The sequence below is a fragment of the Colletotrichum godetiae genome, assembly GCF_030913485.1.
Source record: "Colletotrichum godetiae strain CBS 193.32 chromosome Unknown BDP55scaffold_89, whole genome shotgun sequence".
Lineage (NCBI taxonomy): Eukaryota > Fungi > Ascomycota > Sordariomycetes > Glomerellales > Glomerellaceae > Colletotrichum > Colletotrichum godetiae.
Window position 1 is genome coordinate 35,063 of NW_026851337.1, and position 26,350 is coordinate 61,412.

The window sequence follows — 26,350 nt, forward strand, 5'->3', positions numbered from 1 at the left end:
TTTGCTTTTTCTTCTTTCCTTTCCTTCCATCAATGTTCCACGTCCCACGTTCCACACTACAGGGGCGTTTTGGATTGCGTTGGCTTGTTCATGTCTTGATCTTTCCTCTGTCAAGCCTCTCAATGCAGATAACATGTGTATAATGCAATCGCAGCCGGCACAGACTGATTGAAAAGCTACGCAGTGTGGCAGAATTGCGCGACGCCATCGACGTTCAACCACCATGGTCACCTTGGTGGAGCAAGACTGACGTGCAGGTTGATGCCTGCCGCCTGAAAAATAGTATGGCCCCACGAAATGTCCAAATACCTAGGTACTCAACAAGACCGTGAGCAACTCAGGTCACTCGCTCCGGCGGTATTGACCCGAACCGACGGCTCAAGCACCGGGAGGCGGCAGGGAACAGCGCTAGAAACGGCGACTGCTACTGTCTACTGTACGCCTACAGTAGTAGATGTAGAATACTCCGTACGAGGGACAAAAGAATGAACAGGGGAACACAAGAGTCGTTTCAAGGAACAAAGAGAATGCTGAGGTTCCTGGAGGCTGAAAGAAGAGGCGTGTCCCGGGCACCTGGAAAAGAGAGGGTCAAAAGACGGTGAAGGGATCGGTGGTGTTGGAGTGAGCGGGAGCTAGCCTCACCTGGAGGTACCTTAGATACATCGTGCGCTTGTCCAAGGTAGCAGAGCATATCCGTACCATGGCCTTCGGTCCTCAGGAGATGGACATGCGATTTGTCAGGGTCTCTCTCCCCGAGTACAGGCAAAGCCGAATGCGGCCGAGCGGCGTGACCGGTACCTGATATGGTGTCTTTGCATTTGCCTGCCCGATGCGGAACGTATCTTGTGTGTATGGACGTAGGTGCTTCGAGGCTGAAGACACTCGACGGACTCGGTTCGTTGCGTTGCGAGAGGTGATGCAGTTCAAGAGACCGAGGCACGGGTGTCTTAGGTAAAGTCAAGTTGCATCTTGTATTGCTGTAACGTTAGACTCGACTTGATCTCTAGAAAGGGCCTATGTAAATAGTTGTGACCTTGCATGCAGAAAAATGTGATTTGTCCGGTGTCGCGCCCTTACCAGCGGTAGATGGTGATTTTGCCTCACGATGTTCCAAACAATGCATTGGATGAGAGCTCGGGGAGATGGCAGTCGCGTCAGAATGTTGGCCCGGCCGGACTCTCTCCGGCCGAGGGGGACATCGCAAGATCAGTTGCGCTTATATAAGCTGCATGATACCTTGCAGAGTCGAGGCGTATCCGTACGGGTTATCAAGGCCAAGAAAGAGCTTCGAAACCTATGAATAATAGAAGGGCGGCGTCGGGGGACGGAAGGACGTTATCGGCGGGCCTACCGCTGTGCATGGTGTTCACTTTTACTTTTGCTGTTAAATTTCGCCGCGGTTGCCCTCGAAAATCGGATACCCGTGACCTTCCATTATTACCCATGTAGGTAGGTAGGTGGCTGAAGGTCCTCTACAGCAGGCACCTCACCTAAGTATTCGTCTTCCCCTGCCTACCTGACCCTTAATAGTCTCCTACCTAGCTCAATGCCGTAGCGGTCCCATATGGTGACTTCCTGCCCGTCTTTTGCCTGGCCCCCGTCCTAGGTACCCGTAGGCTCCATCACCACTGTTCCTGCCCATTTTACCGCCAATCAATCCAGCTACCGTGCCTGCCTTACTTGACGTATTACCTCAAGAGCCTAGGTATGGTCCAGTGCAATCGAGTGTGCTGGTGCGTCTTTGCCCAGCCCCGTCTACCAGCCCGACCTGCCCCCGAGACTCGCTCGCGGCTTCGCTGTACGTTGAACGGTTGCGCAAGTTGCCTAAAGACGGGTGAGGTAGGATGTATGATCCGTTGGCAGGTGAGTAGTTCCAGTCTCCCGGTTTATTGGTTATGTCGAGTCAATACCTACCTAGTAGGAGGCCCTGCCTCCTAAATACAGAATTTACATGCTGTGTGCTCCGTTGTGTGCTCCGTTGTTCCAGGGACTGTGCGTATTGTCCATGTGTGAGGCGGGGGATCGCCCTGTGTGCCCTTCTCGTCCAAGGGCGTCGCTGGCCGCTATTGCTGAGGTGCTCCTGTTGTTAGGTACCCAGTTGTGTGATGAAGTGCGTCCTGGTCCTGTCGGGCCCTGCTGGCTGGTGCTGGGCTGGGCTGCCTGACCGGGCTGGACTGGGCCAACACTGCACAAATCTCGCGTACGTGCGGACCTGATGCATCCATCCTCATCGTCTGCTTCTCCTCTTCTCTTCTCTGCCCCTTCTTCTTCCTCTCCTCCTCTTTTTTTTTCCTAATCTTCCTCTTTCCCAACCTCCCCCGTCGCCTGTCCCGCTCTTCACCCTCACCTTCTCGCGTCGAGCGTAGAACGTCATCGCACGCATTGTCTCGCTGCTATCGCTGCATGCCAGACCTCGCTTCTACATTGCGTGCATCCGTCTTGTCTCTCGGCCCAGGCTTTTAGTTCCTGCTCCTTTTGGCTTTGGCTGACGCTGCCACTGCCATTTCACAGCACATCCGAGTCACGCTTCCGGGTGTCGGTCCTGAAACACAACCAAACCAATCCATCACCCTTTACCCTCCACCGTCTTTTCGCCGCTACATCGCACCCTCTTCCTTACTCCTGCGACTCTTTTCTTCCTACAACAAACTACTACCATCCCCTCCTGCCTCCTTTTGTTCCATCAAATCAACCGACTGTCTTCGGAAACGATCGCGGCCAGAGAAAAACAACAGGCCTCGCAACGCCTCTCCTCGTACTTCCGACCCCTCGCACCGCACGAGACTACTACCAGGACCATCGAATCGAGACGAGTCCGCTCACGCACGATCCGGTCCAATCCAACCCAATTCTCATTCACACCCACACAACAATATCGCCACCCTCGAGCGACCCCAACCCCAAACCTCGATTCCTTCCTCCTCACTTTGCTCTTCACTCGGCACACCTCGCGATCCATCATCGATCCATCGATTTATCGAGCCCGAATCAACGTATCACTTCTTTCAACCCTGTCAAAAGGGGCCACCCAAGCTGGAAGGGATTTGTCATATCCGCACCTTTCCACGGCTGCACTGCCTGGCCCCATTCGACTTGAACAATCCTTGAATCAATCTCGTCGTCTTACTCGTCATTCAAGATGAGAGAAGTCAATTTTAGTATCCCAAACGTCAACAAGGCGTCGGTCGGCATAACGACCGCCCTCTACGACCGACGAGCTCTCGACTGCACGTCTACTCTTCCTCTCATCAACTCTCTCAACCATCTCGCCTACCTCACCACGTCCTCGGCTCGAATTCGCGATATTCTCACAGTCGATGGCGGCATCGAGCGCTTAGTATGCATCCTCAAACGCGGTCGGAGCAAGGACATGATGGACATGTGGAAGTGGAACCTGGCCTTCCAATGCGTCGTCAACATTGGTGTCAGGGGCACTGAGAACGTCCGCACCAGGGTTGTCGAGGCTGACATGGTCCCCGTCATTGCTACCATTCTCGACAACTATATCAAAGTCACCGAGAAGTGCAGAGATAAGTCGGACGATAAGAGCAAAGATCATCACCACCGTCACAGGAGCCACGAACACCGCAGCGTACACAAGGCTCCGTCTTTCACCAATAGATCCAGCCGAACAGAAGTTGATCAGAGGGCCTCCAGACGCCAGGCTCCTCCTCCCTCCATCGACGTTTCTGCGACGTACGCAGGCTCCTCATCCTCGAGCTCCGCAGTCGATCAACAAAACACCGAGTCCACACCCACTCCACCCCAGTACCCGCTGGCATCCTCCGCCGAGCGACCTGCATTCCCAGCCCATCGTCACCATCATCACCACCACCACCACCACTATCGTGCCGTTGAAGCTCGCCATGCCGTTGCATCTCCCTCTCGTCAGGTTGTTCAGCCGTTGGCGCCCGCCGTGCCTGCCACTGAGACCATGGAAGGTTTTGTCAGGCCTGTACGCGATGCTGATCGTCTTGCGTCGATGATGACTTTTGGCAACGCAAATTTGGTCTCGCAACCGTCTTCCCCAACAACTCCCCTGCCGCCTCCGCAGATGCGCTCTCCCACCGTCCGGCCTACTTCGGGACTTGCACCAACGAACCGCTCTCGTCGCCGCCCTTCCATCCGTCACCAGAACTCCACCGTCGACTCGGATGACTTGGTTGGAGATGACGCGCCTTCCGACGAGTCGCCCGATGCTGAAATGTCAGGCACTGGCACTGAGATTCAGTCTGCAGTAAACATTCAAGACATCACAATGGAAGAGGGTGATAGCATCCTAGCTGGCTCTACCACAATGGATCTGAACACTCCAACTGTGTCAGAAACTCAGGATACTGGAGCCTTCAACATCACACACCGCGGTCCTGTGGAAACTAGCAACACTGCTGCTACGACGCCAGCTCCTGTGCCTGCCATCGGGCTGTCGCCGAACCGCCCCACCATGGTTACACCTCCTCAGCCGGCCATACCCAACGCCAGCGTTCCCAGGTATCTCCTCGACCGACAATTCGTCCCCAACGCCCAGATGCTTGCCGCTATGCCGCGTGAAGAAGATGTCTTGATGTCCCTTCAGTTGCTTGCATATGTCTCTAAGTATTGTGGCCTGCGGTCGTACTTCCAAAAGAGCCACTTGGTCCCAAGGCTCAAAATTGGAAAAGAACTCCGCTACTTGGACGGCGAGGACGCTCCTAAGGAGCAGATTGAAGAGGAAGAGCTGGAGGAGGAGTTCTTGCTGCCCAACGACTTCAACATCTTTCCCCTGGTCGAGAAGTTCACAGTCCGACACCACAGCACAGATATGCAATACTGGGCTGGCGTCGTTATGAGAAACCTGTGCCGCAAGGATGATACCCGCGGTGGCATCCGTCAATGTGCATACTACCAGTGCGGCAAGTGGGAAGAATTCACCCGCCAATTCGCCAAGTGCCGCCGCTGCCGCCGCACAAAGTACTGCAGCAAGGAGTGTCAAAAGAGTGCGTGGGCCTTCCATCGCCACTGGTGCGTGGCCGCGACGCAGTGATCCATACCACTCGGTGCACCACAACGTTCGACTATACCCGGAAAGCGCCTTCGGAGGCGCGATGTTTATAATACGGATTCTTTGCCGCCAGTAGGTGGCACAGCATTGCACAGCACAGCGTTTTTTCAAATGCATGGCGTTTCCCTCGATACCACTGGTCTTTCAGCAGCATATTCTGGTCCGGCATTGGGTGCTTGCCATTCATGGTGAAGGCACGACTCCCCTTTATTCCAGGACGATATATCCTCAGTTTTTACTAAACCTCGCATGCCCTCTACCGAACAGACTATTCCAGTCATCGGCAAGGCACCATTCTCTCCGACTGTATCCATACCTTCCCCACGGTAGTCGAGGTCAATGGGCTTCAATCTGCCAACGTCGCGTTACTCCACCGGCCATCAACGTGGAACAGCAGACGCCCCCTCGAGAAAATTTGGACGGCAGGACACGCATTCCACAAATTGTCGAAGGCAGCTTATACAGCATTCAAACCTACTAAAATTGTGTCCCGCGGAAGTATCACTACGGCGTGGAGAAGGTCTTTTTGTCACGGATTTACATTTTCTTGGTCTTGGGCTGATGGGCTGTTGAAGCCCGCGGGGATGAAGATGATGGTTACAGTAGCGGCTCACTTGGATTGAGAGAATGGATAAGCCGTCTGTCATGGACGGCAGCATAGTATCCTACAGGGTTATTATGCCAACCCCTCTGAACTAGGATAGCACGGGCAGACGGGAAAGCTTTGCGCAATGCTCCAGGAGTACATATTCCGAGTAGCAAGCGAGGATGATGTACGTATTGTTATGAGAGATCAACCACTATAATGTCAGAATTTATGCGGTCTTCCAAACCCATTGTCCACATCGTCGTTGTCCACTTAGTTTGCGAATGGGAGGTGGTGATGACGTAAAATGCCACGCATCTTGCGACGAGAAGTTGATTCAAAGCCGTCAGGGCTGAACCTTCAGCATACATGCGCGAGAAAGTTTATCGCGTACCGTCCACACGGAATTGGGACGAAGCTAATTTGAACTTTCTTGATCTACCTCAGACAGTGTATACATGTAGACCAATGTGCTTATCTCAGAATAGTGATGTTGAACAGAGATTAGTAAATCCTACAATGGTCTGATACTTGGGTATGCAGTTGTGATTTTTGGATTTTCTTTACACATCACTTGCCTCCTTTAGGGATGCGGAGGCGCAGACGTAGACCAGCGTGGACCAGAGTTAAAGCATTGTCAGGCTTTCAATGAACATTGTATAACAAGAAGAAAGAAACCGGCATTTGATGTTCCCATGAGATATCGACGATGACCAGGAGGCAGCTAGTTGAATCATTTCGTTTGTGGATTACCATGGAACCCGAGGGGTATTTCGCTCCTCCGTTCTAGCTTTTGGTTTACAGACTCTCCTCCTTCCAGTCCCCCCATTTTTACGCTACAGAAGACAGTGATTTCTTTTTTTCCCCGTTTACTTATTCATGGCCTTTCTCCTGCTCTTGCCCGGCCGCTGCTGGGGCTTCTTGCCGACGCCACCCTTCATGCGCTTGGCGTTGAACCCGCTGAGGTCGCCGGAGCTCACGGCGTCGCCCGACTTTGCGTGGCGCTTCTTTCCGCCGAAGCCGTACTTTTCGTTCTTCTTGGATCGCTTGGCGTTGACACCGCTGCCGGATCGGCCGCCGTCGCGACCGCCGCGCTTGCCGTCCGAGTTGGTGTGGCTCTTGATCTCGTTGTCGACGCCGACGTCGAAGAGGTCCGCCTCGCGCGTGTCGAGGTTGGAAGAGTTTTCTTGGCGTTCTAGATAAGGAACAGTTAGTGATCGATTCGAACTGGCAGCTAGCATTAGGATGTAACTTACTCCTCTTGAGTGTCTTGATCTTGTCGAGCGTGTCCTTCTTGGCCTTTTGGCGCTCCTGCAACTTGGCGACTTGCACCTGCTTGCCAAACTTCTTGAGGTCTCTGAGCTTTCTCGCCTCGGCGGCGGCCTTCTTGGAGCTGGCCTCGTCGATGAGCTTGGCCTTGACCTTCTCCATCTGACCGTCGTCCTTGACCATCTCCGCAAAGTAGTCCTTGGGGCGGGAAAACGGGGTGCCCTCCTTGATCAGGAGCGAGCGACCCTTGCGCGCGGCCTCGAGAGACTGCGAGAGCAGAGCGAGCTCGCGCTGAAGATCATCTTGGGCGTCGGGGACGGCCTCGTTGGTGGGTTTGGAGGAGACGACGGTCATGTGCGATGTGAAGGAGGCTGTGGAGGAGGTGTCGATCTGGATGCGTTTCAGGCAGGCCAGGAGGGCGGTCTTGTTGTTGATGGTGAGCTTGGTGTGGGGGATAATGTCCTCGAGGTCTTCGTCGTCGCCTTCAAGATCCGACATGGGAACGTCGTCCTCTTCGGGATCAACCTCTGAGTCCTCCTCGTCATCTGATTCGCCGTCCTTCTCTACGATTTCTGTTGGTGTCTTGGCCTTCTTGGATGGGCGCTCGATCTTTGCTTCCATCTCGATATCGGAGTCGCTGTCACTGTCTGTGTCGTCCAATGCTTCGATGTCGAGCTGTAGACTGAGTGTCAGCGAGCATTTAGGGAGAGCAGGGTTTGTGCGAGGTGCAAGCAGCACGTACCTTGTCTTCCTCGTCTTCCTCATCTTCCTCGGAGTCTGAATCGGCATCCTCAAAGTCTGCGTTCAAAGTGATGCCACCCTCGATAGAGATGACAGAGGCATCATCCTCTTCCTCCTCGTCTTCCATTTCCTCGTCCTCGTCATCCTCTTCGACGCCCTTGTTCTTCTTCTCCTTCTTCTCCTGCTCCTTAGCGGTTTCGCGGTGCTTCGCCTTGATTTTGCGCTCTTCCTTGACCTTGCGGAGGTCGATGCCCTTCTCGGCCGCGAGCGCAAGCTTGAGTTTGGATTTGGTAACCATGTCTGCGGTCAATGTCTGAAGTGCACTGATATTGGGGTGGTCGCAAAAGTATGCTGGTTCAACACTCTTGTCGGGCGGGTTGCGTTAACGTGGGGAGGGTCCTCAGAAAAAATGTCGACTGAAAATAATTCTGCCGCTTAGGTGATCCACTCAGCTGGGGCGGTCAAGCGTGATGGTGGGGTCGTTCTCCATAGCGCGTATGGCCCCCGGCTTGGTAAGCAGCCATTGGTCAACCTCTTTCCATCGGTGAAGTGCATTCTCGGAGTCTTCAACATCGCCTCGATCCCACTACAAAGGTTCACAACGAGACAAGACCTAGATGGAGAGGAACTTCCCAGTCTGCCACCAGTTCAACCCCCTCGGTACCAATAATCAACAGCATGTAGCAACCACTCGAAAAGAGAATGAAGCAGCGCTCTCCAGTGTCGAGGCGCTCGGACGTTCCGAAGAGTGGATGTTGTCCACAGTTTTTGGGTATGTAGACAACTCTGCATTGTCAGATGAGCACATACGACCATACCCATTGGAAAACTCGGGATCCCGTCCGCTCTCCCATAGATAAGCCAATGAGGGCCGGATTAGTAGTTGGGTCGGTGACGACCAGCGAATACCTGGTGTTGTATGTTTTTGATTTTTGCATCACGTTCTTCTACTCCAGTGAGGCCAGTCTTGGTGGCAGACTGCATTTTTATTCTCAGTGAGTCTCAGTGAGTTGTGCCCATGGGTTCCGAGTACAGCGAGTCTTGTTATCTATGTCTGCAACCTAGACCACATATTTAATGTATGCCTTGAGACCGCATGGTGGCTTCGACTAGAGAACATTGATAGTTGAAGTGAACGGGACACTTCCTAAGAGATGCCCGGAAAGATGGAAAGTGTTAAAGAATCGAATGGTCTGTATTTGCCTCCTATAAAATTCGTAACTGCCATCTTCTACATAGTTCACGCCTTGCGGTGGAAAGCAATGCTGGACAGCTTGTTGACCAAGGAGCTTGAGAAAAAGAACCATGCTTCCAAGCATATCCAAGTTGTTGGGTTGGCAGGCTGATGGTCGTTTTGACTGGCATTCGGGCGTGAAATCTTCATGCTTAACTCGTGTGTCGGAAGTCAAGGACGAAGACTAGATTGCGGTATCTTGAAGATAGTGGAGTGAAGCTCGAGCTATTCATGACGAGGGACACTTGTTGTTTCCTGTCTAATAATATGACGCACATATTGAAAGTCACCTCATCGTTGCCAGACTGGCTCGGCTCCACAGCCCCTGTCTTCATTGAGGAGTCGAGGGAATTTGGTCGCTGCCGTTGGTACCAAATTTGGGTTTAACGATGATTTTGCAACCGTCAGTCCAGGACTCCGCTTCAGCTGCTCGGGCTTTTGGAATTGGTTGAGGATGCATCTTGGCTCGGTATGAAAGGTATAGAATGAGATGACCTCGTCTTTTTATCGGTAGAGTATGGGGTGTGATCAATGCGGGCTTGTGTATGTAATGTAGAGATGAACTCAACACGTCGTATTCTCGAGGGCATTCCATTTGCTTTTTAATACCAGCAACTGTTCTCGTCTGGAGTACTAGTGCTATCCAGCTCCATCATGACTGTGCTGGACAGTGAATTGCAAGTGCACTGTTCCTACAGTTACTAGCCACATAGTAACAAATAAAGAAGTTGTTCGAGACGTGACCAACGAGCTTTGACTCAAGCATGAGAGCCCAAGGATTGTTTCAAGAACACGAGCTCTTTGACCGAGTGGCCGAAAACACCCATGGACATTCAGTTCAATGTTGTTGGCGATAACACGGCGTGAATACTAGAACATAGCCTTCACCGAGTTCAACATAGTGGCAAACTGAAAGATGTCACGTCCTTTTCTGGACTACCAGAATGTAGTCTTCGAGTCTTGCAGGACCTTTGATATACGCGAGACGGTGCCAACGTATGCAATACAGGACGAGGGGATAAAGATCCAGAACATCTCACTGTCTTTGGGCAGATATGCTGACTGGAGTTCAGGAGACTTGCCAAGCCTGCAGTCGACCGCAACCAAGATGGGCTGTGTAATCCCTCTTCCGGACAGGCATGGCGCGGGGGAACGATGTCAGGGACTAGGGGTCACATGAGATATACACAAAAGATATCATTAGAAATACGCGCCTCGAGGTTGTGCCAACACAAGTCCTTTGAGCAAGAAACACCTGGCTTTCATTCCCTGTACAGCTGAAACTGAACAAGTCTCCTTGATACCGACCAACGGTTGGTCTTCAGAACTGGACAGCTTTCTGGAGCGTGACACTAAACATGTGACCTGCCACCCTCCGGAAAGTGAGTTTTTCTTCTGTTTAGTTTACTCTTTTGGTGGCTGTTGCTGTGTCCCGGTGACTTGAGTGGCCGGGACGAAGGATAATTCCGGGAAAAGGCATGCGATTCTCCACCTGGATATGAACCCGTAATGTGAAATAACAGTGGTATAAGCTGTCCAGTACGAGTCTTGACCTCTCATCAACTACGATACCAGTGACAGGAGAGACCATTCCTGCGGAAGCAGGTATGTCATCACGGAAGAAGCACGAAGTAATACAGTCGCGTGTCTGTAAATTTACTACCTTGGGGAATCGAATGACTGCCATCTTTTTTATGTACATTGCCACTAAGCCAAAACTCCTCGCTTCCAATCCACCATCTGACGACATGCGTGATGATAGGAAATCCTTTTCACGTTGCTCATTCGACGCTTCTCTTTACTGTATCCAAGATCTGCGCGGCTGTCTTAGAATCGGGTGAAGGGGAGCCTATCAAACCAAGTTAGTCTTCCCATTCAAAGTCAAGGAGCACCTAGTAAAAGGAACAACAAATTGCACGTACCATTTGCCCTTGAGGGTGATGACAACCCACGGGCTTCCCGCCTCATCAATCTCCTTCTCGACCTTGGTGTTGAAGCAAATCGCACTCATAATGCCGTCGCCGAACTTCTCGTTCATGACAGCCTTGTAAGCGTATCCGTAGTTTTGCACAATCTCGTACAGGCGGTAGATGAGCGGCTCGACAGGCGGCATGGGCCCGGCGCGGCCGCGGTCGGGGTAGTTGTTCAGCTGCTTCAGGTTCGCAGTCTGGATTCCGAGGAGCTCAGACAGCTTCTGGACATCCTCTTCCGAGGCCTGGACCTGACCGTAGAAAATGCCCGCAATGGCAACTTCGCTGCGGCCTAGATGCTTGGCAATCTCCTCAAATGTGAGCCCGGCTGACGCCTTGGCATCGAAGAGGACCTGGGAGTGAGGGGGGAGACGATCCGCCATGGAGGGCTAATTGGCTCGTGGTTAGTGATCGAGAGTCTTTCGTCACCGTTGGGAGTCAATGTCCCTGGTATTTGATTCCGCTACTCACATCGAGGCTTGCGAGCTGTCCGGACATTTTGAAGGATAGACTGAAGTATTGGTTGTGGGATTAAATGTGATGAAACCAATGCCAAGGATAGAGTTCGGAAGAAAGTTCGTCTAATCGAGACCCGATGAGATGGGATGAGATTGGGTATGATATCTACTTTGAGTCCTTGTATGTGCACATTTACACGTCTGAGTCGAAGGAAGAAATGTCGACGAACGCCTGCCTTAAATCTTCAAGATGTGGTATTGCGGGCGGCTATTTCATCCGGACGTCATGCATTTAGATCGTCCATGGACATTGCGGGGTCGTGAGCTAAGAGAAACATCAGTCTAAGTTGCGTCGTTCCCGGTTCGCTGTTGCCGAGGCCTCCCCGCCGGAGAAAATACGGTATTTCGGCTTCAAAGGCAAAAACCGATGCACCATAAATCGCCTGCAAATCCCGACCGGAGGTGATGACTAATAGCCTTTGTATTCTAGTAGCTTTAATTTAACTAATTGCGCAATGCCGGCCGGCCTACACGGCGGTAGCCGGTCGGCGACTTGCGAAGCCATCGCATCCGAGTCTTGGCACGGATCGGGGTCGGTGAGCTCGGCTGTCGTCGCCCGTTCCCTATACAAGCTTTGCGTTGATTAAACGCGATTCAGGGCATCCCATTGTATTTGTTGTTGGGTTACTACTGCGTCCATGTCTCGCGCGCTCTTTTCTCTTGTTACAACAACTTTGCAACATGGATATCTCCTACTTGTGGACACATTCAAAGTGTCCAACGCTTCAAAGTGTGCCATCTCGTGAGGATAAGGCTACCCGAAGTAGTCGCAATTGGTTACTGTGTACGAAGAAGTCATCCTGTCCGAGGAGGATGTTAATGTAAACGATTGCTCATGTCGATTTCTGGTAGCATTGTACGGTGGCCGATGGTTCAGGAGCTGACGTTCAAGAAGCAATCGAAATTAAATGCGACACCCAAATCATATGCCCCCAACGTCGAGTGCCGCAGCCCCGAGGAGCAGCATTCCGTTGCAGCAGGGAGAATGCTCCCGCCAACATTCCAATTGGTTTCGACTGGCTAGCGTGGCTTCGACTCCAGAGAAGGGTGCCGCTGGAGGAGCTCATGCTACTATACGTTGTCATAATTGGCCGGGGCCAGATGGTAGGTGATGGTCATGTCTCTGTGTACAGTATTGTGAACAAGACCTATCCGGTTAGGCTGGTATCGTGGAGTTGCCGGTTAGCCGTTTCCACCCCTTGAGATCCCATTCTCTTCTGGCGCCTTTGAGATCGTCCACGTTCAGGATATCAACGCCCTCTTGAACGAGCACGTCCCATACGTGATTTCTGATGCTGATTGGCCATGCTGGGAGATCCCAGTACCGTACCATCAAGCCGCGAGAATGGGCCTCCTTGATTTGTGCTCTCAATTTCGTCATCTGGCCCTTTGACAAGTCGCCAAACCAAACAGTGCCGAGCGCCTTCTTGAACGACACGCTCGTGTAAAAAGAGTTGGTCAGATCGAAATTATGCTGGTTTAGTTTGAGAAGGGGTGCGTCAAAGAATGTGTCTCTGTAGGTTGAATTTTCGACGACCATGTCGAAAGGAGTGTTGCCCGTTCCGACGACGGTGATAGGCCCGTAGTGAACCTTGCCATCGATGACTTTGCTCAGCCAGCCTCGCTCGCGCAAGGGCTCCAGCTGACGCACCACCTCCGGCCAGGTCTCCGGGCCGCTCGTCTTCAAGTCAACGAGGAGGACCATGGTTTGGTCTGGGCTTGACTCATAGATGCCTCGCGGCGATTCCTCTGTGATATTTCCGAGATCCGCATTCCGTTCCTCAAGCAGACGGACGAGAGGGTCTACGTAAAGGCTTGTGAAGGTGTTCTTTTGGCGCAGAGACCACTTGTTGTGGCCAACAAACAATTCGGTGTCGAGGAGCCACACATCTGCCTCAATGCCAATGCATCCGGCTTGGAGAGCGTCGTAGATGGGTCTCTTTCTCCAATAATCGTTATGAGAGTGGCATGGAATTGGTTCAACGATGCTCGCACTTTCGACCTGCTCTGATGCCGTGTCCCAGACCTCGCGGGCTACGAATAGTACCAGGTTCAGGAGGACAAATATCAAGCTGAGGTCCAAAATTAGCCGGGGGGGGTAGTTGAACTTGAACCAACACTTACAGCATGGCCAACCAAACGGCGCCACACATGATGAAGGAGCGTTTCCGTGTCCATGGCTTTGGAATCATGTACGCAGGAGGAAGTAATCCATCCTCAGAAGTGAAACTCTCGGCTGGTGTTGACGGGACTTCGATCTCGTTGTCACTCGCGGCGTATGCTTCAGGAGAGTCTCTGTAACGGGGTATGGTGTTGCTGTTTCGCGACCAGAATTGACGGAAGCGATCGCGAACTGCGTCGATGCTGGCGCTCTTGGTGCTAGACATTTTGAAATACGTCGTATGCTCCAGGTGATATGATCGGACAAAAGTTGACTACCTAGGATGGAGACCGAGACACCTGCCCAGAGAGAAGAAGAAGAGAGGAAGAGGGTATCGGATTGTTGCTCCTTATCTCTAGAACATATCGTGGCGGATTTCGAGGGGTTGTTGACTGTAAGTCCGGGTTGCGGCAGTGCTACTGTATAGCAAGACGTATTTCAAGTCCGTCAGGTAAGGTGTACGACAATTCGACTCAGGAAGCCAGATGAATATGGAGTGTGAGGTACCGCCAATAGTGTAAGGTGCACAAAGGGGATAGCAACAAAGAGGATAGCAACAAAGGCGAGACCAAACAAGTCTGGACGTTTGCGGACGAAGCGAAGAGCGCAGAACTGCGGGAGAGAGACGCCAAATATAGCGGGATCTAACGAAGCAGCTGTTGACTTGGCTTGCTGCCTGCTTTAAGAGGGGACACTGGAGCTAAAGATCACCGCAAGGTCAGGTAAGGTAAGGCCGGGTACCTCAGGGCGAGGCAAGGACAGGGCGGAATGGGGTAGGGATATAAAGGTTAAAACGGCAAGTAGATCCGAACATGGTTATGGATGGATGCTGGGGTAAGGACGGCGGTTGAGAACAGACTTTGGGAAGAGCTGAGAGGGTCTGAGAGCGAGATGGAGAGACAGTCGGAGGAACGGGGGCGAGGGGAAGAAGGAGAATGAGAGTCAGTGAGCTGAATGAAGGAGTGGGTGAGTGACCGAGAGGAAACGGACAATACGCCGTGCCGTGAATGGGACACGGGTCTAGTGTCTGGCATATGGTTCCAGAAGATGTGATGTCTCCAGTTGTGTGTGAGCACGAGAGTGTGGGTGAATGACTGGGTGGTTCATGGGCAGCAGCATCGATGGCAGCAGCAGCAACAACGCAGCATTAGCGGTACATGGCTTCCACGCCAAACGTTACTTTACATAGTATAAGGTAGGCAGGGTAGGTACTTCAACTTGGCTGGGGACAAAGGGGACTAATGCTAGTCAGTGGGCGGCGTATTCAAGCATTTCTAAGCCATCCATGTCCTATCCTGTCCCACGTCCGTAAAAGGGACTAAGACTAAGAAAGTCTATCATGAGCTTAGCTAGCACCAAGACGGTGGGGGGCGCGGGACCCGAGGGAGTGTTTCTGGCGCCTGTTTTGTTTGTGTTTGTTACCCTGGCGAAAGGGGGGTGTGTTGGTTCAGGCCCAGGGTCAATCAGTGTAACGAAGAATAGATGTGTGATCATGGGCTTCAGGGACAATGGTGTCTGAATGTGTGGATCGCCTTGGCCAGGCAGCAGAGATATGTATCGTGTCAGGTCGGTGGTTATATGCACGGTCAGAGGCCACAGAGCAAGGATAGTCATTCATTATGGCCAAGATGAGTGACGACGACGACATGGAAAAAACGCAGGGCAAGAAAGTGAGGCCAAGAGATAGAGAGAGTATATGAGTGGGAGTGGGAGTGGGAGTGAGAGTGAGAGTGAGAGACTATTCTCAGTTCCGGGGTCTAGTGTCGAGTGTCGACTATGGAAGTAGCGTGTCGAGATAGTGCATGGGCGATGACTCTGTGACCAGTGGAAATGCGCACCATGTTCCCATTATCGTTAGTCGCAAAACAAGAGGCCAACAACTAAGGTTATTCGGCATGCCTCTCTCAAACCAAACCTGTCGTGTCGGAATGCCTCAGTCGAATGGCGAAAGAGAGTCGACGAGGGTCTGGCCGACGGGGAAATCCTTGCCCTTTGGCGTTCTCGAGGTCCAGGTACCTTGTAGTTGCTTCCGGCCCCCTCCTGGATCAGGTCGTGGGTACAGATACTTTGTCCAGACCCTGAGACCCCTCATCCCAGCCGCTTCCCTCGACACTTCTTGCCTCTGCAGACGAGGCACAAGGGAAACATGAGGTGCCAAGGCAAAGTCAGTGCGGAAGTTCAGAGAGTAATGAGGATGGAAGGCGCAGAGAAGAGATACGTGGAAATTGGTTGGAGGCTTGGCAGAGGGGACAGCAGCGGTCCTCCAGCTGAGCGGAGTGCCCCCCGTATTACAGAAAAAGGATTTGGAGAGAAAGAGAGAGCGAAGGGGATCCGGCCATGGACCTTCAATCCAAGCCAGTAGCTGCGCCTTCTGCCTCCGATACGAACTTCTCAGTGGTCAATGACCGTCGTGCAAGCTGCTGTGGCTACTGCTGCACCTAAGGTACCTGGGTGGAGCGCCTCAGCCAAGGGGTACTTTATTCTTCCGGGTGTGTGTACGAACTATCTTGTATCTGTAGACCGAGACAATTAGCGTAAATACTTACCTCCGTGGAGAAGTCATGTTCCCCGCCGTGGCATCTCCCCGCAGATGGATACATTGAAGTTTGAACCCAGGCACCGTGGCACCTTGCGAGACGGGACTGGACTTTCACGTCCTCAACGCTGAGATGGTCTGTGCTAAGCCAGTATCGGCTTAGAGACGGCGTGCTCCATGTTCTGGGCCTCACTCTACCTACCTCGCAAACCCCTCTCTTCCAGTCGTGCCATTGGGTATCCCTCCTTCTTCTCCTCCTCCTCATCCTCTCTCTCTCTCTCTCTCTCTCTCTCTCTCTCTCTCTCGTGTCTGGCGTGCCGCTTCTGCTCCTCTTCACGCGCACTCGACTGGTGAGCAGCAAGCCATACTCTTTCAGGCACGTGGCGCAGTTGATAGGCGGATTAACTTCCCACTCAACATCCATGAGAAACCAGCTAGTTACACTAAATCCCTCTCACATCTTTGCCTTCGCGGTGTACTATCTATGTCGCGCGCATCTATCATACCTTAACACAGAGCCCCAGTGCCGCTCCCGAGAGGTTCCTACTTACGGTCTGAGGAGTCCGCGCTGGTCCTAGACCGGACAAGATCCTGCGCTAGGTATCCATGATCTAAGCCCTTCACCAAACCTCAGGGCCAGACCAGAACAGCCTATTACAAATGCCCTCGTTTCCTCGTGGGCTAACTTGGTTGATGACATCCCGCCAACCTGCCAGCCTACATGTGGACTTTACTCTAAGGCAAGCACCAAGGTAGCGTGGCAAGCCGGGGTAGTTTTTTGCTTGCTTGTGAAGAAACCACGGTCGGCCACCACACCTTGAGCCGAAGGCAAGACATTTGGACAAGTCCAGCTGCTACCTATCTGTCAGTACTTCAGCCACACTTGTGGTGGCCATGGACCCATTGCCCCAGAGCGAGACTGATCGCTGTGGACTTTTCCATCGGTCGCGCGGACGGCGGTACGTCCGAGCCTCCGTTTCCCACCCAAAACCAGAAACACCAACCAACCGTCCATCAGTCATGTCTGCGGGGAGTGTTTCTGACTTGACCTGATCATGGTCTGACTGACTGATGAACACCCAGGCCGGTGCCGACATCAAGCCGTGGAAAAAAAAGCAATGAAATGGTAGAAAGCTCAGGGCAATCGTCTACGTACGCAATTCATCAGCCGTCGATACTGAGACACGTCCGAAAACGAGTTGAAGTGTCACATAATCAGACGGCCAGTAATTGACTTTGTTCTCCTCACTCCAGCCGCCCCTCGACAACCCCGACACGCGAAACACGCACTTCTCCGAGTCTTAAGTCTGAAGTTTGAATCCTAGAATCTGGAATCTAGAACCTGGAATTTAGAGTCCGTCGGGTCTGTTCGGTTGGACGGACTCGGGTGCAAATACCTCCCCCGTTTTTCCTTGAGTTTCTTTCGCCAACTTGGAACGTAACAGTTGTGCCTTACACCTTGCAATTACCGCCTCATGTTGATCTGGTCTCTGGCATAGCACGTCTTCGTCTCTCTCCGCCACCCGTTGTCTGGTCATGGCGGTGCCTCCGTGGCCGCTGCGCTCCTCCGTTAACATGAGGCGGTCAACACTGAGGCACTCATCGAGGCGGCAATGAGTAACACTGCCCATGTATGCCCGTATGTGCTTCGACAAGCCTAGTGTTCATCAAAAGGGATGTTCTAGTGTACTTCCCATAAGGAACCGTACCTAGTAAATGGCAAGCACAGCCGTTTTGCTTGAGAAAACAAGCTTTTAATTTCAACGTGCTTCGGCTTAGATGCCGGCTCTAGGTCCCACCATCCTTCCGCGTTGCTTACATGGTGTGTTCGGTGTTCGGTGAGCTCCGCGTATCGTTTTTCTCCGTGGGTAAGGTGATCGACCACACCGTCAACTGTCTGAGTCTACCGAGCCGTACTTGGCAACGACTTTCTTGGCAAAAAAAATCTACAGATGATCAGCGAAGCATGCAGGGCGGGCGCATCAACCTCGAGCAGAGTTTTTGTGCCTATAACCGGGTGAGGCCAGCCCATGTGCTGCAGAACTGTCATTGATCAGGTGCCAAGATGCCAGATTGTGGGATTCCCGCGTGTGATCTGTCCAAGGTGGATCGGCCCTAGGGGTCTTCCGGTGGGGAGTCCCCTGCAGCTGCATTGCGGCACGTACCTAGGTACTGGCATGACAGGGAGTTGGTTTCAAGGAGCGGGACAATGGAAAAGAAAAGGGAAAAAGGTGCCTCACTTCTTATCGGATGACCCGCTTCTTATCGTCGCTGACATAATGCAAAAATTTCCATCGGTCCCTCGAGCCCGTGTATCATGGCGCCTCACCTGCAACCACGAAACTTTGGAGCAGAGGGGTGCGTGTTTCTGTACTGAATCGCTCAACAACACACCCAGTGAAATCTTTCGCAATGCCTCACAAACATACCAGGAGGGAACAAGATCCCTCGGCGTAAGTTCTGATCGCCTAGGATGCCGCCGTAGCCTACACTAACCGGGTTCACACAGATTTGATCTCCCACCATCACAGATTGCAAGGCCGCTTCCCGTTCAACTGCGAAGTCGAAAAGCTCAAGCGAACAATGCGAAAAACGCCAAGAATGGAAAGAACGGCAAGAACCCAAAGACCGAGAACGATGGCGTTTCCAAGAAGAGAAAAGGTGGCAGCAAAGATGACGATGCTCCGAGAGCGTTCAAGCGCATCATGTCGTTGGCGTCGGGCAGGAGACAACGATCTGGCCTAGACAATGGCGAGACGGTAGCGCAAAAAAAGAAGGCAGCCAAAAAAGCTGCGGCAGCCGCGCAGAACGAGACCAAGATTGAGGACACAGCGAAACCAGAGGTGCCTACGATCCGGCCGGGTGAGAAGATGTCCGACTTCGCTGCCCGCGTCAACGCAGCCCTACCTCTGGCGAACCTTGTCAACAAGACCGAGAGGGGTGGAAAGGATCCTCTTGGTCTCAAGACCGTCAGGACGCGGAAGGAGAAGAAGATGCACAAGCTATACGACCAGTGGCGTGAGGAAGAGCGGAAGATTCAAGAAAAGAGAGAAGAGGATCTCGAGGAGGTCGCTGAACGTGAGCTAGATGAAGAGATCAACGGCGGTACCTTTGGCAACTTCGGACAGACTTCAAAGGCTTTCTACGAACCTGGGCAGGACAAGAAGAAGGGTAAAAAGGGCAAGAAGAACAAGGGCGCAGACCGCGAAGAAGATCCTTGGGCGGTGCTCAAGAAGATGCGCGCGGAAGCCAAGGTAGGGCTTCACGATGTTGCGCAGGCTCCGCCAGAGCTTCACAAGGCCGGCAAAGACAAGCTGTTGGTGCGTGGTGCGGCCGTTGACGTCTCTAATGTGCCAAAGGCCGCTGGTAGTCTGAGAAGACGAGAAGAGCTCCAGCAGACCAGAGAAGCATTTCTCTTGGCTTACAGGAAACAACAGGAGGAAAAGATGGCTAAGCTTGCCGCTGCTAAACCTCAAGATACCCAGTACTAGTAGTAATGAAGACTCGGTTGCAAAGCTCGCCGAGAACAAGTCTGATATAATTTTCCGTCTACCTTACCTACTTGAGATGTGACAAGATGAGATATCTAGTCTACTCACTACGAACCTCTTGTCCAAGAACCCCTGACGGGCGACTGGCTGCGCCAAACCACGTCCGTGCGAACACAGATGTTATGCCATCATCACGTGCAAGGGAAGTCACAGTGATCCATTTCGTCCTTCGGGCAGCCACCACAGCCACATGAACGCTGCAATGTTCCACTATGGCGGGCACGGCGGGGTTCCCCGACGCGGCCAGACTCCAGCGGTTTCCTTCCCCTCCACCTTCCAGATCTCTGTGGCCGATTCAAACGTAGCGGGGGAAAACCAACCAGAGCCTGCAAGGAATTTTCGACCAACCGCATACGCCAACTCAAGGCACCTGGGTTCGATTTTCCATCGTCGACCTTCGCCGTCAATATTCGCATGACTTTTTCTCTTCAACTATCGCTCCACTGAGAATGTCAAATCCCGAAAAGCCGGCACAATGTCCCGCGACCTCGAGCGACTGATAGAGTCAGTCATCACTGACATCTCGTGTTATGGTGACTTAGGTGAGTGAATCTAGGCTCTATGAGAACGAGAAAGAGGACTCTCAAATTCTTGGCCACCCCTCTACATTCACCATTATACTGTATGCGCAATTCTACTGGGAAGGCTGGAATTTGACGATGCCCTTCAGCCAGTAATGCGGTTAACACGAAAACTTTGGCTTGAAAACGTTCTAGCTGGCGCATCTCACTGACAAGCGGTTGATAGGATGCACCGTATTGCATGTACTCGATTCACTCGGCACTTTTTACAAGGACACCCGACCCAGACGAGATTCACCAGCAGAATCCTCTCAGCTAACAGACGAGGAACCCAACCAGCTGCTGTGGTCCACGGCCTGGGACTGGCTGAGAGGGAGGAAGGACGTCTCTGTGGGACCGAATCGGAAGTGGAATCATGTGCCCCTGGTTGACATCCTCGCCTTGCCGGATCCAGACTCTCAGGATGGAGTAGCAGCTCTCAGCACCTCGGAAGGTGTTGCAGAAGAGGTTTCAAAAGATTCTGAGCCCAAAGACCTCGCCAAGTCAACGCCGAAGACCCTCGGCCTTCGAAAGCGACCTCGTATCTACGTCTCCGAGGATCGTATGTGGGAATCAATTGCTGGACATGCGCCCGACTACCGCAGAGTCCCGAGACTGGAGTGGATGGCCTTGGTTGGCATCGCCTCCACTAAGCAGCAGGGTATCTTGCAAGGCGATTTAGGCCGGCTTGTTGGCCAAGACAAACGCTCGTTGCCCAAAAGAACAGATGCTTTAGCAGAGAAGGGTTATATTTCGAAACGAACGACACTCGTCAGAGGGACCAAGACCAGCAAAATGTGGTTAACACGCTTCGCCCCCGCCCTTCCAATCGATCCCCTGAAAGCAACCGCAAGTCTGCACACGACTGTCGATATGTCCCGAAATGCTCTGGCGTGCGACCTAGAGCCTGTCTCGTGGCGTGGCAGATGGAATGGGGAATCGGTCGACTACATATCTTTGGCCCAAACAATCATGGCAATCGTGAAGGCCTTTGGGATCATCAGATATCATGACCTACGGTGCAAGCTGGGCATTTTGGGTCTGAGATGGCAGATGAAAGTTGCCGCCAAGACGTGTCGGTTCTTCGTCCAGACTGGTGCCATCCAGTATGTTGGCGCCACGTTATCTGGGAAACTGTTCAAGGACTGCCTCAAGTTCGATCACGATCTTACACACGAGGACTGGGCCGCCTATCTTGCTACAGGGAAGCAGAAAAGCATCCAGTCCGGCTATAGCCTGAATGATGGAGATCTTGTATCTGACCCGGCAAGCAAAACCGCCAACATGGACACCTCAAGCCCAGAGCCTGGACCTGGTCGCACTCTCAACAGAAGACGGATCAATCCACGCTCTAACTGGATAGCCGACAAACCCCTTACTACGACAATATTCGACAACATTTCCGCTGCCGGCTCCGCAGGTCTGTCGAATAAGCAGTTAGGAGACTTGACACTGGGGTCGTCATTTCGGCGGTATATCTCCTCCATTTCTTCGACAATTTCTCTTCCGACACAGCAGCCTGCGCATCTCAGGCAATTTCAGGTATCGAGCGAGATGCACCGAAAAGGCAAATCTCAGCAATATCGCTATTTTGCACTGAACGCCGACCTAGGTACCGCCGCTGCTGAGAAGAACGTCACTGGGGAGATGGGCGACAATCAATCTTTGGCTGATGGGGCTCATGCAAAGACGCTGGCAGGTCACTTTGCAGATCCAACAGTCACCCCTGACTTGTCCTATGTTGCCGGTGGCTTAGCTGCTCTGACTCGAGTCTCTGGCAAGGCACTCAATGCCATCACTAAGAGGAAGGTCGAAGCTTTGGATATTATGCGAGTCAATGGGGCTCAAGAGGCAGGACTGCGTCAGGCAAAGCGAATGCAGCTACCACAGCTGACTGGCGACGATTCTTCTGAAGAGGACGCGAGCTTTATAGCGAGTGCGAGCTCGGAGCTAGACTCTGCAACCCCCTCCGGAACGGCTACCAGACGCGGTACGAGGCGAAGACCAGCTGAATCGGCAAGAGCATCAAATATCGTGACACTCAAAGTGGACCCGTCAGCGCTGTCCAGAATACTCTCCAACAGCAGTCCACACCCCGAAGCCGGCGCGGTCCCATACATCTCGCAAGATGCTCCCGTCGATGGGACAGACAAGTCAATGATTCATGCCGCTGTTGGGCAAGACGACAAGCTTCAGAAATCTTCGAACAACGAAGCAACCCCTCCGGATACAACAGCCGAGGAGGTCGAAGTCCCTGCAACTCTACCACCGGATGAGCAGTCGATTGTCGTGGGTTCTCAACACTCGAACCAAGATGCGGAGATGCCCAATGCCGAAGCAGTGGACGATACACTAGCCGACGACGTGCCTGTGAAGCGTGGAGGCCGTCGGGCCAAGAAAGGGTCAGCGAAATCTTCTGCTCGCAGCCGTTCCAAGATTTTCAAATGCGACAAATGTGGTGGAACTTGGAAGAATGACGTTGGCATCAAATATCACCTCGAGAAATCAAAGACACCTTGCAACCCAAATTATGTGGCACCGCTTATGGGGCCTCCCGAGAAGCTTTTTTCAACTGCGAAACGATCAACTCTACCGAAACGAGCAGTCGTTCCTCCCCGACAGATCAAACCTCGACACTCGAGATTATCTGCCATCAATGACACTCTAGACGATGAGAGAAGCCAGGAGGACGTCTTCGGCGGGAATGAAGGAGGAGATGACGCTGTGACAGCGGGTATACAATCATTCGAGGCCACTTCTTCCAGAAGTAGAAGACCACGCACCGATCGAGGGAGGGAATCTGGCGGATCACAGGAGACGCGACAAGGCGCGAGAAGCAACACGAGCAGTTATCGAAATGCGTCAAAATCATCAAGTACGCTGAAGCCGCCGGTATCCTCGGCACAGCTGCCCATGAGCGGGCTCATTGATGAACCTGCCGGGGCTGTAAGAGACATGCCAACGAAGCATGCCTCGCTGCAGGTGGCAGTCGGGAGAGTAAAGGAAGAAGATACACCAAAAACGAAGGGAACGGTCGTCTCCCCAGAACGCCGCAGAACGACTCTCGCGGACACCGCCGGAATTGATCCACCGCAGTGCTTGACGCCAACGAAGGCGCCTGACCGATCGGGGCGACGAGGCTCGTACTCGGGTTCCGTCAAGCGAAATTCAGATGGAAGCTCAAAGCGAATTGGCTCAGGAGATGCGTCAGCACCAGTCATCGAATCCAACCCACTGCCACATGCAGACGCACTGAGGATCAGTCTCACCGACAGCAGTGGTATTTCAAAAGCACAAACCATGGAACGGGCACTCCAGTATATCCTACATGCGAGTGGCGGTGTCTTCCCCGGAGGTCAGTCCCTTTGGTATGCTACTATCGCTACGTGGGAAGCTCTGTTCTCATCTGAAGAGGCTCCGGACCAGCAACTGTACAAGAACGCATTGGCAAGGCTGGCAAAGAAGAAGCAAGTGGTCGTCAGTACACATGCCTTCAAAAATTCTAAAGGCATGATGGCAAACTACCAGTTGATTCGAATATCTGGAATTGAAGCGTCGTCCCCGCCCGGTGCGGCTATGAAAGCGAACATTGTGGCTCATCATCCTAGACTTTACATCCCGCCGGCCTTCAGGCCCAAGGCAGGACTGCCCGAAGACGACAAGCATGATGCTCAGCCTGTCTTCTCAAGCCGCAGGAAGACGGTCCAGGTGATGGAAGTTCTTGATGCTCCCTTTTATGCCAACAAAGCAGCCAACGAGAGGCCTAACACGCCCCCTGAAGGATCCCAGACCCCAAGGAAACGCAGGAAAAGAATGGTCACAAGGGAACAGATTGCCCATGCAGAAGATCAAGGTCCCGATGGAACACGCAAGAGAGACATCTTCCGATTCTTCATGACAGGACAAGCTGGACCAAGTGATGGGCCTTCTGAATCCATCGGAGATGGAGGGAGTCGTCGTACTCCAAGTATCGTCTTCCTCAGTCCCAACACATATCTGGGACCTGAAATGCCAGAAGACATCGAACGCACGCCTCTCCCTGATGTCTCAGACCCTAAACTGACATATCCCACGGCCCCGTCCAAGACCGACGTGAGTAGCGACGATTTAAGCGTAACCTTCGCTCATGCCGACACTATCGAAGGCAACAACGGTACCTGGCCGGCACGTGAGAGCACGTTCTTCGAGACGGAGGATCGCAGTCTGACAATCAGTGGCTGGATGCCCGACTCACGTTGGTTCTTGCGGCAGAACTTGCCTCAAAACCTCTCCGAGATGACCAAGTGGCGGGGTGGACTTGGAGATAAACTTCCCAGCAGCAGCCAATTCTACGAATTTTCCGATCAGGTCGATGCCTGCTTTGACTGGGAGCTGTCGACAGAGGGCATGAAGCTCCTTCTGGCAGAGTCGATCGCCCCGGATTACATCTTTATCAACCACGGCGTCGATGACCTCCCGAGTGACTGGGAGAACCCGCAACTCGATTGGGATCCTGTGAACCAGCTCAGTCAATCTGCGCTGTTTAGCCTCCACATCGCGGAACAAGGGACGACTGCAACCGATCATCTCTGGGGCGGCGAGGTTGGTCGCCAAAGAAAGCGCAAGCGACGACAAACCAAGCTCGGGACTGAGTCCAGGGAGCTTTTGGTCGGAATCGACCTGAAGATCAGAACGCTCATCCCATTGCCTAGAGATATGGACCTGAGAGATGCATCTAGAAAGAACGCCGGGCTTGACGAGACGAACGAAACCATCTTGATAGCTGCATTCGTCGTTACAAGAACACTTCTTGGTGGTGCCGACCGAATCATAGAGTGGGGTCTCATGATGACCTTGTTTCCTGACATGGCACTCAGCGCCATGCGGCGATTCTGGTCGAAAGCCCGAAAGGATCGGGGTACTTTCATCAGTCAGCTTTCTGAACGATTCCAGATTCAATTCATCTCAGCCTACGAGAACAAGGAGTTCCCACCCATCGACTTCGACAACTATGTCGACTATGACTGGCCGCGCCTTATCAAGTGGACAACTGGTCTGATTGAGGATTCTCAGGAATTACCTGCCAGCAAGACTGCTCTGGAACGGGGTTACTCTCTCGGCTCAGCCTGGACCGATGTCACCAACTGGCGCGACGAGTACTATAACTTCCAGATGTCTGTCTTCAACAGATTCGAGGCGGCCACTTCACGCCCCGCGACTTCCCTCGTGGACAAGGATGAGGGAGCGCCGTCTAGGGACACCGAGGATCTGGCCATTGCCATGTCGTGGTTGCGCTCCCTTTGCTACACGCATCGCGATAAATATGCGCCGCAAGATATCAGGAAGAAGATGGCGAGTATCGGAGGCGGAGATGAGAACCGCATCCAATCTCTTCTTGAGCAAGCGGTCGAGACCCTCCAAGGTCAAGGTGTCATCACGGACAGCAAGCTTAAAGCACTCGAAGGCCGCCCTTACCGCCTCACCGAGACATTCTTGCCTAGGTTCATCAAGTGGACGAACGAGGTCAAATACATCGACGCCGCCAAGTTCAAGCAACGACTTGATGTGAGCTTCCGACGGGGCGAGAAGATCCGGATTCCTTACGTCTTGAGGGATGGCGAGGTCATGGCCATGATGAATCTGCAGGCGTACGGAAGAGTTGCTGTCACCGCAGTCGATGTCCCGAACATCCCTCTCGGATTCGACCCCGGCAATTACGAAAGTAGGAAATATCCCAAGTCCTACTACAATTTTGGTCTTGAGATCGAGGCCACAGAGAAGTACGTTTACAATGAAGATTTGGCCCTCTTACAGAAAGCCAAGTATAGCAAGCCGCCGAGGGAAAATCATAACCGGGCCGTTCCACTCTGGTCTGATTTCTTTGGAGAGCTCAACCATGATCGTTGGGCACAAGTTCTTGGTGCAGTTGCGTTCGTCGTCGCAACCCGAGGGCCCTTGGATGTAGCATCTGTCTGTGCCGTACTCAAACCGTATCTACAAGAGTTCGAGGTACAGATGGTGTTTGACTGGGGAAAACGGTACGGGGTGTTGAAGGGCATTACCCATGGGAAAAGTTTCACTGTGGATGAGTGGTGGTGGCTGCTTGTTGGACAACAGCGAAATGTTTTGTGAACGGATCGTGAAGGAGGATATCAACAGGGTAGTCAGGGCGGCACGCAGGTGAGAGCATTCGCTACGGTGCAA

General features: G+C 52.8%; 7 protein-coding genes across 7 annotated transcripts; 4 read left to right on the top strand and 3 right to left on the bottom strand.

Moving 5' to 3' along the window:
• Nucleotides 1-3,139: 3,139 nt before the first annotated feature.
• On the top strand, nt 3,140-5,023 carry BDP55DRAFT_698885 (MYND finger; the record flags this gene model as incomplete). The annotated part of the gene is made up of 1 exon (XM_060577835.1): nt 3,140-5,023. One exon carries the CDS (start codon nt 3,140-3,142, stop codon nt 5,021-5,023), a length of 1,884 nt encoding a protein of 627 aa, XP_060422346.1.
• Nucleotides 5,024-6,247: 1,224 nt separating this feature from the next.
• On the bottom strand, nt 6,248-8,014 carry BDP55DRAFT_595592 (eukaryotic rRNA processing protein EBP2-domain-containing protein). The gene is made up of 3 exons (XM_060570983.1): nt 7,639-8,014; nt 6,884-7,571; nt 6,248-6,822 (listed from the first exon to the last, which is right to left on the bottom strand). Exons 1-3 carry the CDS (start codon nt 7,933-7,935, stop codon nt 6,497-6,499), a joined length of 1,311 nt encoding a protein of 436 aa, XP_060422347.1. The 5' UTR covers nt 7,936-8,014; the 3' UTR covers nt 6,248-6,496.
• Nucleotides 8,015-10,509: 2,495 nt separating this feature from the next.
• Nucleotides 10,510-11,769, bottom strand: BDP55DRAFT_685147 (cyanate hydratase). The gene is made up of 3 exons (XM_060576435.1): nt 11,313-11,769; nt 10,794-11,230; nt 10,510-10,720 (listed from the first exon to the last, which is right to left on the bottom strand). The coding sequence occupies exons 1-3, from the start codon at nt 11,337-11,339 to the stop codon at nt 10,699-10,701; spliced, it is 486 nt and encodes a 161-aa protein (XP_060422348.1). The 5' UTR covers nt 11,340-11,769; the 3' UTR covers nt 10,510-10,698.
• Nucleotides 11,770-12,515: 746 nt separating this feature from the next.
• Nucleotides 12,516-13,746, bottom strand: BDP55DRAFT_566866 (uncharacterized protein; the record flags this gene model as incomplete). Its single annotated transcript, XM_060570543.1, has 2 exons — nt 12,516-13,431; nt 13,484-13,746. 2 exons carry the CDS (start codon nt 13,744-13,746, stop codon nt 12,516-12,518), a joined length of 1,179 nt encoding a protein of 392 aa, XP_060422349.1.
• Nucleotides 13,747-15,196: 1,450 nt separating this feature from the next.
• On the top strand, nt 15,197-15,807 carry BDP55DRAFT_685153 (uncharacterized protein). Its single transcript, XM_060576436.1, has one exon. The coding sequence runs from the start codon at nt 15,323-15,325 to the stop codon at nt 15,668-15,670; it is 348 nt and encodes a 115-aa protein (XP_060422350.1). The 5' UTR covers nt 15,197-15,322; the 3' UTR covers nt 15,671-15,807.
• Nucleotides 15,808-18,309: 2,502 nt separating this feature from the next.
• On the top strand, nt 18,310-19,677 carry BDP55DRAFT_685161 (uncharacterized protein). The gene is made up of 2 exons (XM_060576437.1): nt 18,310-18,509; nt 18,566-19,677. The coding sequence occupies exons 1-2, from the start codon at nt 18,469-18,471 to the stop codon at nt 19,545-19,547; spliced, it is 1,023 nt and encodes a 340-aa protein (XP_060422351.1). The 5' UTR covers nt 18,310-18,468; the 3' UTR covers nt 19,548-19,677.
• Nucleotides 19,678-19,883: 206 nt separating this feature from the next.
• On the top strand, nt 19,884-26,278 carry BDP55DRAFT_623351 (uncharacterized protein; the record flags this gene model as incomplete). The annotated part of the gene is made up of 2 exons (XM_060571382.1): nt 19,884-20,149; nt 20,355-26,278. The coding sequence occupies exons 1-2, from the start codon at nt 20,083-20,085 to the stop codon at nt 26,276-26,278; spliced, it is 5,991 nt and encodes a 1,996-aa protein (XP_060422352.1). The 5' UTR covers nt 19,884-20,082.
• Between the last annotated feature and the right edge of the window lie 72 nt (nt 26,279-26,350).

Coding starts and splice junctions, on each gene's coding strand:
- BDP55DRAFT_685153 (XM_060576436.1), top strand. CDS start 15,323: ATGGGCGATGACTCTGTGACCAGTGGAAATGCGCACCATGTTCCCATT.
- BDP55DRAFT_685161 (XM_060576437.1), top strand. CDS start 18,469: ATGCCTCACAAACATACCAGGAGGGAACAAGATCCCTCGGC. Junction 18,510..18,565: donor AGGGAACAAGATCCCTCGGC/GTAAGTTCTGAT, acceptor GGGTTCACACAG/ATTTGATCTCCCACCATCAC.
- BDP55DRAFT_685147 (XM_060576435.1), bottom strand. CDS start 11,339: ATGTCCGGACAGCTCGCAAGCCTCGAT. Junction 11,231..11,312: donor GACAGCTCGCAAGCCTCGAT/GTGAGTAGCGGA, acceptor CGAGCCAATTAG/CCCTCCATGGCGGATCGTCT. Junction 10,721..10,793: donor ATCACCCTCAAGGGCAAATG/GTACGTGCAATT, acceptor TTGGTTTGATAG/GCTCCCCTTCACCCGATTCT.
- BDP55DRAFT_595592 (XM_060570983.1), bottom strand. CDS start 7,935: ATGGTTACCAAATCCAAACTCAAGCTTGCGCTCGCGGCCGAGAAGGGC. Junction 7,572..7,638: donor AGGAAGACGAGGAAGACAAG/GTACGTGCTGCT, acceptor CTCAGTCTACAG/CTCGACATCGAAGCATTGGA. Junction 6,823..6,883: donor GATCAAGACACTCAAGAGGA/GTAAGTTACATC, acceptor TTCCTTATCTAG/AACGCCAAGAAAACTCTTCC.